The sequence below is a fragment of the Lactuca saligna genome, chromosome 4 (genome assembly GCF_052625555.1).
Source record: "Lactuca saligna cultivar CGN05327 chromosome 4, ASM5262555v1, whole genome shotgun sequence".
NCBI classification, from domain to species: domain Eukaryota; kingdom Viridiplantae; phylum Streptophyta; class Magnoliopsida; order Asterales; family Asteraceae; genus Lactuca; species Lactuca saligna.
The window spans coordinates 316858246-316869332 of record NC_136420.1 but is presented as its reverse complement, the minus strand read 5'-3'; the positions used below and the strand labels follow the sequence as shown (position 1 = coordinate 316869332).

Genomic DNA, 11087 nt, shown 5'->3' with positions numbered 1-11087 from the left:
CTAACCTATTCACATCGACAAGTTAACAGATCCGGAGGCGGTGAAGAACAGATCCGGAGAAGACAGATTAATGATGCTCAGCATGTTCGATCCTCAATCCAATCGTCAGCCTTAAAGTAGTCGACGTCTTAACATGGCGGATCTGCAGCGTTTCCGATATAAACCCTTTGTTCGCCATCGATTTGCACCCTAACAGACGCCTTCGCATCTTCTATCATCAAAAACCCTAAAGATCTGCCATCTAACCTATTCATCTCACCTTCGTAACCTCCGTCAGCCACCACAGGTACCCTCAAAACCATCTTCACATCGACAACACCAAAGATGCCCCTTTCCCCGCATTCGATTTTCACCCTAACACGCTCTCAGGTCTCAGCTATCAAAGATCCCGAACACAGAGGGGACGAAGACGCCGCTGCTGACGACGAATCAGGTCTGAACATCTTGCCGCTGCTGACGACGAATCAGGTCTGAAGATCTTCGTTCCTGAAAAACCCTAGAAATCTGCGTCAATCATCTCAAGAAGCTGTTAAGACGACAAATCAGGTCAACGGACCTTTCAACAGTTGATTCCGCCGCTACCACGACCTTTAAAGCTTGATTCCGCCGCCTACCACCACCTTCGTAACCTCCCTCAGCCACCACAGGTACCCTCAAACCCATCTTCAACATATTTATGATAATACAAAATTTTTTATGCTCTCCTCAGCTGCAGTTTGCACAATGGAAGATGAAAATTTATAATTAATTTTTAGTGGTGCTTATTATACTCATATGAATGCATCAATGTTTATTAGTATTATACTCATATGGTGCTTATTATACTCATACGAATCAGTTCTGAACATCTTGCCGCTGCTGACGACGCATCAGGTCTGAAGATCTTCGTTCCTGAAAAACCCTAGAAATCTGCGTCAATCATCTTAAGAAGCCGTTAAGACGACAAATCAGGTCAACGGACCTTTCAACAGTTGATTCCGCCGCTACCACGACCTTTAAAGCTTGATTCCGCCGCCTACCACCACCTTCGTAACCTCCCTCAGCCACCACAGGTACCCTCAAACCCATCTTCAACATATTTATGATAATACAAAATTTTTTATGCTCTCCTCAGCTGGAGTTTGCACAATGGAAGATGAAAATTTATAATTAATTTTTAGTGGTGCTTATTATACTCATATGAATGCATCAATGTTTATTAGTATTATTATTATTTTGAATAATAATTAGCTCAACGTAAAACTGACCGATAACAATGTATGTAGTAAAAGCTTTTTGGAATATGATATATTTATATGGAACATGGATCAAAATGTTTTAAGCAAAACACCTCATCACATATACAATTATGATGCTAATTATTAACACTTCAACCGAAACAAACTTGGGTTTGTACGTATCCATTCGTGTTAATAATAAAAATGATCACATTAAAAAGATTTTTTGTTAATCGATGAAATGTTTACAAAGAAAATTAATCGTTGAATCTAAATTATCCTCAACTTGTTGAAATAAACTATTCATTTACTTTTGAAAAGAAACTAATCACCAAATTCCGTATTCTAATCGTATACATTTATTTATCCCTTCCTTCACTTTCAGAGTGACTTAGTTAAAATAACTCATTGCTTTTGCTGCAGATTGTCCCCGAGACCTTAGAACCAAGTTTACAGTTAGCATCTGCTGTTCTTGCACAGGTAAGTATAGTTTTTTCAGTTCATTTCTGTTTTACTCATTAATTGTTTATTGTGTTTTTATATTTTCTTAGGCTAAGTTGCCAATGTCAGAGATAGCAGCAACTATCAATGAGTTTAGATCGTGTCACTTATTAGAGCTTACTGAGGTAAACCTATCATGCTCAAATAATATTGGGTTTTTTTTTAATTTGAATAAATGTTTAGTCATGTGTACACTGGCTTGATATTATTTGCTTTCAATTAGTAATCATAAATATATTTGTCCACAGGAAGATTGAAGAAGTGGTGGCTGAAGAAGAGGCAACAAATGTGAAAAAGGAGAATGCTGCAAGAGTTGACCCATGTTGCTCAATTGGGTAATGATTTTAATAAAACGTTATTGCTTACACGTTTTTCAAAAAAAAATCCAATACAATTTTTTTATCTTTGAAAATTATACCAGTTTTGCGAAATAAAAAAAAATCACAATTTTTAATTAATTTTTAGTAAGTACTACTGATAAAGCATTTTTTAATTATTTTTGGTATGATTTAAAATATTTTTAGTATTATATTATCTTAATTAAAATATTATAATTTTGGTATGATTTATAACAGTTATTAAACAGATTTTAAAATTATTTTAGTATATTTTTATAATGTTATTATTTATGGTTAGATCTCAATTTGCTTAATTTAGGAATGATTATCAGTTTCCGAAATTATATGATAGAATACCTTTTTCCACCTATAAATCTAATACGCTTTCTTATATTTTACTCTTACAACACACAATTCACAAACAAAGAATCAAGAACAAGAAGACTACTTCATTGCATTGCATTGCATTTGTTGACACGAATTCAAGTTCTGTTACTTCTTCACTTCTTCTATCACGTATAACTTGAAGTGTGTATATATTTTATTTTTTACTTCTTCTGTTTGAAGTGATTACTTCTTCTATCACTTATAACCTGAAGTGTGTAGGATATTTTAATTTTTACTTTTTTCTGTTTGAGGTGATATATTTCTCTCAAATAATACTTGTATATAATATGTATATATGTGTGTATTTATTTATTTGTGACATCCTATATATGTATGGTTTGTATATGTATATGTTGGGACATTGTGTGCTTGTGTATTTGAGTGAATATTGTTTTGAAAACATATCATGTTTTAATTTATGATTAAATATTGTTTCTAGAATATATCATGTTCTAATTTCATGGATTGAAACTGTCTCTTTCCGTATGTATTTAGTTTAATGTATTTAGTTTTTTATTTTTTTAAAAAACATATGGAAATTAAATGTATTTAGTTTTTTATTTTTTAAAAAGATAAGTAATAAACAGTTGATGCAATTTCCTTTGTTTTAATGCACCAAAAGAAAGTCACAGATTGCAATCAGTTTGCATGTTCTTTTTTTGCATGTTCTTTTGAAATTAATACATAACCTTCTTTTTTCTGTTTTTTATTTTGTGCTATTTTGTCTGACATCCAGAGTTTGGTATCAAGTAATCTGCAAATGAAATTTTGAAATCATCATTCTTTTGTTTATCTACTCATTAACTCTTATTTCTTTGTACTTTCTTTGATATTTTGCTTAGTTAATGATGCCATATTATTTAATTTCGGAGGATTGTAATATATTTCCGGAAAACCTTCTAGGATGGTAAATCTGGAAAACCTTCTTTTTCTTTGAATTTGACATAAGTACTCGTGGTTTGGACCTTTGTGCTTTAATCATGTCTATACGTAGAAATGTTGCATATATAAGTATAGCCGATTGCATTTTCTTGAAAATGACATCTTTACCCCTGGTGTTGGTTCGGTTAAAGTGGATGCCTATTTTGCCCTTCCATGTTTTTCTGATCATACTAAGTGATTGCCATTTAGAGAAGAGAAAAAAACTATTGGACAAATCATGCCATTTGGTTTGCAGACTTAAAGTGGATGAATACATGATATTAGGTCCCTAAATTCCATTTTTTTTACTTTATCTAGCGAACTGACAGCAGAAAAATACATTATCATATCTAGATCAAAAACATATTATATAATCCAGTCATCCATCATTAAATTTAACCAAATTAAATCAATTCTACATCAATCACGTGTGACTTTCTTTTTGTAGAATCATGAATGGTCAAATTTACGTTGATGCATTTTCAATGCTACTAAACTACCATTTGTGGTATGTTTTGACACCTGTTCGTGTTGATTTCATTTGGAGGGACTCAAGAGCAAACAAACTTTTCATGATTCTCATTGATCAAAATGTATGTTTAAAAAAACTATTTATATCTTATTTTCATTTTCATAATTTATCATAAGTATTTTCTTTATAAAAATATTACATTTTCTATTAGAGAGAGAAATTGTTAGCAGTTGTTCCACAACCAATGATGCGCTTTATTTATGGAGGGAATCTATTGGGTGGTGTGTTTTCTTTAAACCATTTCCAAGTCGAACCAACGTATGCTGAGTATCCGAGGTATCAAGAATACAGTTTATTACGTGGCGATTTGATGATTAAGATCAGCAATAACACACGATTTAATCGTTTGGCCGATGCTATCATATCATGGTTTCCGGTTTTCCCATTGGTTCCCTCAATAAAAAGTTTAGTAGAGGATCAGACAAAGAGAAAAATGATGATTGGTAAATTTAATAACTTATATATACTTTTAGCATTCTAAAGTTTTTAAAATAATAACAAGTTAATTATCCTTTTAATTATCGCTATTTTTAGATATTGTTGGAAAAATCATCAAAGGGAAGCGAAACTATTCCCGTTACTCTGGTGTACTGACGTTAACTTCTTTCACTTTATATCTCCAAGATGGGCCGTAAGTGTTTATTATTATTATTATTATTATTATTATTATTATTATTATTATTATTATTATTATTATTATTATTACTACTACTACTACTACTATTATTATTATTATTATTATTATTACATTAAAAGAAAATTAGGTGACTTTCGAAATCTTTGATTTTAAATAGGGGGAGTATAATAAAGATAAAACTACATATAACCGACCGAAGACGCCATCAGATTGTGACAACTGTCTATGCGATAAACAGAAAGTATATAATATTTGTTTCTCGGGTGAAATTGGTTCATTTGGATTCAAGTAAGTTTTTTCTAGAAAATTATAATGCTTGTAGTGATATTAAAATAACTAAATCAATACATTTTAATAGTTTTTATCTTATTTTCAGTGAACATTATGATATCAACCAAACTAAGCAACGTAGAGTTCCAACCGAGGATGCCGGAAGCATTTAACATCATAAATATGCCTAGAAGAATTTTTAATTCTGTGTGAGACATTTGGTGGGTTTTTTTTTTTTTTTTTTTTTTTTTTTTAAGTTTTGACAACTTTTATGAGTGCGTTGCTTTTATAGTTGATCTACATTTATGTTAGACATATTGTGGCGAATTTTTTCATGTGTGGTTTATTTTTCTTGTGTTGAATTATGAATTGATAAATAATAATTTTTGGATATCTATGGATACTTTCATGTGTTGTTTATTTTGCTATTGTGTTTTTGGATTACAAGTTTTTAGTGTAGTTGGTTATTTAATAAGGGTTGTGTTGCTTTCTGAAACACAGACATACATGACTACTAAATCACATGGTCTACATTACAAAATGTTAGATTCTTGATGATATAATATGTGCTTATCCTTAACATTTCCATTATAGTGTTCAATGAGGACCGTAGATAAGGGAAACGAAAACTGTGATGATTCCCAAAACCCGATAGATATAGAAAAAGGTATGTCGTTTACATAAGTATATATTCGCATTTATAATATATGACTATTTATCCAAATAATATATTTGTAGAAAATCGAAAAAGATACAATAGAAACTATTATGCACGAAAAAAGGAAAAAAACAAAATGAGAAGGATAGCTAACGGTGAAGGATGTAGTCAGCCTACAACACTCACAAGTTGCACTACAATGGAGACACACGAAACAAATATGAACGAAGATTCCTCTGTAAGTGTTATAAGTGCTGCTCAGAGGACAAGTACTTATAATAAAGAATATTATCAACGAAGAAAGGAACGAACTATGATGACAAAAAGAAGAGTATACGCCTTTCAGGAGGATCCATATGATTTTGTTTACAAAAATATCCGTATGGAACATCGTATATTAAAGGCTCAAAAGCCTTGTGTTTATTGTGGAGCAAAGCGATTACAATATGAATTCCCTACCTTTTGTTGCATGAGTGGAAAGACATAACTGGCATACTCCCCTATTCCCACAGAATTGCACCAACTCTTCACAAGCCAAGAGCAGCTAGAAGAAAGCTTCAGGTACAATATAAGGGCGTATAACTCAAACTTTTCTTTCGCATCACTGGGTGTAAAGGTGGATGAAGAATTGGCAAGTATGACATCTGGAGTTTACACTTTTTGTGCGCACGGAACACTCTATCATAATATCGATCAATTAATTTCAAGGGATGGAAAATCGAGGTATTTACAGTTGTACTTTTATGACGGTGAAGCTGAAATATCACAAAGATCCTCCTGGAAGAATGTTGATAGAAGAATCATTCAAAAACTAACACGTATTCTAGCTTCGAATCCGTACGTTAGAACATTTAAACGTCTTTCTGATCTAGGACCGCTTGATAATTATAGAGTGACTCTGAATGCATCGGTGGAACTTGACCAAAGGGTGTACAATAAGCCGACCACATCTGAGGTGTGAATATTAACATTTATCTATATTCATTTTAAAATTAGATGTGTCATATTTATTATTATACATATCATATTAATCACCCTATTGAACTACACCTTTGCATAGGTTGCTGGTATTTGGGTTGAAGGAAATGACAACATCACTGCATATAAAAGAAGTATTATTGTCTACGGGAGGTCTAACTATAGTACTGAAATTCAACCTCACTTTGGTTGTTATGATCCTTTGTCGTATCCTTTATTCTTTCCCAATGGTGAGTCTGGATGGCATCCTATAATACCAAGATATGGGGTCACCATGGATGAAATTCATAGTGACAATGAAGACAATGATGACGGTTTAGAAGGTACGCCTTTAACATTCCTTTACATATTTAAAACATGTAACAAATATTGCCTTAAATATATGGATATTAAATTATATTTTTCACATAAATTATGATATCACAGAATCTACTTCAAAAAAAGGCAGAAATACTGTAAGTATGCGGGAGTACTATTGTTACAAGTTCCAGATACGGTCGAATGATAATGTGATTTTGATGGGAGGGAGATTGTTCCAGCAATTTGCGGTAGATACGTATATAAAGATTGAGACTACACGTTTGGTTTTTGTTGAAAAGAACCAAACCAAAATTCGAGCCGATTTATACCAGGGCGTTGTTGATTGCTTCAATGCCGGTGAGGCTCAACCAAGTAGGGTTGGACAGAGAGTTGTGTTACCTGCAAGTTTCATTGGAGGTCCACGTGACATGCGACGGAGATTTCTGGATGCCATGGCTTTAGTTCAAGATGACGGGAGGCCTGATATATTTCTTACAATGACGTGCAACCCAAAATGGAAAGAAATCGATGATGAGTTATTGCCTGGACAGTCAGCTCAAGATCGACCGGACCTTGTTGCAAGAGTTTTTCATGCTAAGTTAGAGGATCTCAAGGTACAGTTATTCCAGAGACATATAATCGGTGTGGTGGGGTCGTATGTGTATGTGATAGAGTTTCAAAAGCGTGGATTGCCACATGCACATTTCCTCTTAATAATGACAAGTGGATATAAAATGAATAATCCAGATGATTATGACAAACTTGTGTGTGCGGAAATTCCCGACCCAATAAGGTTTCCTGAAATGCATGATCTTGTCAAAAGTCACATGATGCACAGTCCTTGTGGTAGCTTACGAGAAAAAAGTCCATGTATGCAGGGTGTGCCAAAAATATGTCGTTTCAGATATCCTAGGCAATTCAATGAAAAGACATCACAAGGAGAGGACTCATATCCATTATATAGAAGAAGAAATAATGGAATTGAGGTGACTGTAAGAAATACATCATTGGATAACAGATGGGTGGCTCCATACAACCCAAAGTTGTTAATGATGTTCAATTGTCATATCAACGTTGAGGTTTGTTCGAGTATAAAGTCTGTGAAGTACCTCTTCAAATATGTTTATAAGGGCCATGACAAACAAGTTATCCATGTTGATAAAGACCAAGAAAATGTTGTTATTAATGAGATACGAAAGTTTCAAGACGCACGTTATGTGTCCCCTCCTGAGGCATTATGGCGAGTTTTTAGCTTTCCTCTTTCAAAAATCCACCCTTGTGTGATGGCCTTGCAAATACATCTCCCGAATCAACAGTTGGTTAGGTTCAAAGACGGTGACAGAATGGAAGACATTGTTGATAAGGAGAAAGAAAAAAATTCAATGTTGACGGCATTTTTCAAGAAGAATAAAGAAGATTCCAAAGCGAGAAAATACTTGTATAAGGATTTTCCCAAACATTTTACATGGAATCGGGGCAACCAATGTTGGAGGACCAGGGAACATAAATCTATGGTTGGTCGACTTGTTTATGCTAATCCAGCTGAAGGAGAGAGATACTACCTACGTCTGCTTCTATGCCATATCACTGGGCCTACCTGCTTTGAAGATTTATATACAGCCAATGGTGTATTACACCCTACATTTCGAAAAGCAGCTCTTGAAAGAGGTTTAATAGAGACCGATGATAATTTATCACAATGTCTTGTAGAGGCTTCCTTATTTCAATTTCCCAGCGCACTTAGAAGGTTATTTGCGACGATGCTGATTTTTTGTGAACCAGGAAATGTTCGCAAGTTATGGGACGACCACTATGATGCTCTTTCTGAAGATTATAGGAAACAATATGGATGTGCCGAACGAGTGCAAAATATGGTCCTCATCGACATTAGAGTCTTCTTAGAATCTATGAGTAAAAAGCTTTGTGATTACGACCTTCCAAATGTCAGTGCACACATCGATTTACAATCAAGAGGCTATCGTGAGGTGCAAGAAGAATACTCTATAAATGTGGCATATGAAGACTTACATGCGCGGGACTCTCTCAATCCAGACCAAAAGTTTGCATATGATGAGATAATGAGGCATGTGGATCAAAATATTCCAGGTGTCTTCTTCATAGATGGTCCCGGTGGAACTGGAAAGACATTTTTGTACAAAGCTTTGTTGGCCAATATTCGTGCCCGTGGTCTTATTGCACTTGCAACTGCCACGTCAGGTGTTGCGGCTAACAACATGCCAGGAGGGAGAACAGCTCATTCACGATTTGGAATTCCCCTCAATCTTGATAATAACTCGATGTGCAAGATCACTAAACAAAGTGGGAAGGCTCAGATACTTTGCGAGGCAAAGGTAATCATATGGGATGAAGCAGAAATGGCTAAGAGGCAGGCAGTAGAAGCAGTTGATCAGACAATGCAAGACATCACAGATGAGAAGCTCCCTTTCGGTGGAAAGATAATGGTTATGGGAGGTGACTTTAGACAAGTGTTGCCGGTCGTGAGACGTGGCACTCGAGCACAAAGTGTCGACTCTAGCTTACGAATGTCACCTCTATGGGCTTCAGTTAAAAGGCTTCGATTAAATATCAACATGAGAGCGGTAAATGATCCATGGTTTTCGGATTTTTTACTACGAGTCGGTGATGGAAAGGAGGAAACATTGGACGAGTCCTATATTCGTATACCTGATAACATGTCCATTCCATACACTGATAAAACTAAATCAGTGGACGCTCTGATTGATGCAATATTTACTTCTTTGCAATCCAACGGCGCCGATTCAAAATTTATCATTTCGAGGGCGATATTGTCTACTAAAAATGAAAGTGTTGATGAGATTAATAATAAGTTGATCGAACGATTTTCTGGTGAGCAAAAAATTTACTACAGTTTTGATGAAGCGGAAGATGACAAAAATAACTTATATCCGATGGAATATTTGAACTCGCTAAATGTTAGTGGTGTACCCCCTCATTATCTTCGGTTAAAAACTGGGTGCCCTGTAATACTTTTGCGAAATATCGATCCTTCAAATGGGTTATGTAATGGCACCAGATTGATATATCGAGCTTTCCAACAAAATGTCATTGATGCAGAGATAGCTGTTGGCCAACATGCTGAAAAAGAGTGTTTTTACCAAGAATTCCTCTATGTCCGTCTGACGATGAGATGTTCCCATTCAAACTTAAGAGAAAGCAGTTTCCAATTCAGCTTAGTTTCTCTATGACAATCAATAAATCTCAGGGACAAACAATTCCAAATGTAGGTGTTTATCTACCACATGGCCAGCTTTATGTGGCGTTGTCCAGAGGAATATCACGTGTCAATACCAAGGTATTAGTAAAGCCGGAAAAAACGTTTGATAATGATGGAATCTACACATCAAACGTTGTGTATAAAGAAGTGTTATGTGATTAACAAGGTACAATCAACAACTTATTATTTTACAATTTCTTCAAATATGTATCTTAGATGCTTATTTGATGTTTCATGCAGGGCTAGCAGATGAAGCAACATGATTGCAGATTGGTGTAGTTTATATATTGAACATGTTATAAATGTACAAAACTACATGGTTGCAGATTGTTGTTATTTATATATTGTAAAATCAAGAATGAAGTATTAGATGAATTGCTTGAGATGTAGACTCAACCTTTGTCGTATTGTATGACTATGCACCTAGCAATAAACTATATGTTGAAATGAACTATTCGACGCAAAATAGTCTACCAAATGGCCGCAATGAATATGTCACGTCTAAAGGAAACTAATCATCACATTAAAACTATCTTCCGAAAGAAACTTTTTCCCGCCCGGCGCTTAGCGCGGGTAAACGGCTAGTATATATATATATATATATATATATATATATATATATATATATATATATATATATATATATATATATATATATATATATATATATATATATATAGAGTCAAGATCAAATAAGAAGGAAATTTTTGGTAGGAAGGTAAGAAGTTTTTTTTTCTACATATTTTTTTCACGAACAAACAAAATGAATCATTAGATGATTCATTTCTAAGATGATTCACAAGAAAAAATTCTCAAAAAAACATCTCGATGATTCATTTATACAATGATTTTGTTGTTATTCATTAAAATTATCATAAAAATAAATTTTTTTCTTAATTTACTTAAAAATGAATCATAAAGATGTTTTTTTGAGAATTTTTTCTTGTGAATCATCTTACAAATGAATCATCTAGTGATTCATTTATTTTGTTCGTCAAAAAAACATGTAGAAAAAAAACTTCTTACCTTCCTACCAAAAAAAATTTCTTACCGGATCTATATATATATATATATATATATATATATATATAT

The 11087-nt window shown here is 33.8% G+C and overlaps 1 protein-coding gene across 1 annotated transcript; it reads left to right on the top strand.

The window, feature by feature from the left end:
- The first annotated feature begins 1893 nt into the window (after nt 1-1893).
- On the top strand, nt 1894-10157 carry LOC145040886 (uncharacterized). The gene is made up of 13 exons (XM_078988773.1): nt 1894-1907; nt 1967-2053; nt 3813-3957; nt 4048-4339; nt 4431-4527; nt 4691-4821; nt 4910-5010; nt 5398-5470; nt 5542-5853; nt 5974-6416; nt 6522-6762; nt 6866-9891; nt 9984-10157. The coding sequence occupies exons 1-13, from the start codon at nt 1894-1896 to the stop codon at nt 10155-10157; spliced, it is 5136 nt and encodes a 1711-aa protein (XP_078844899.1).
- Nucleotides 10158-11087: the final 930 nt, after the last annotated feature.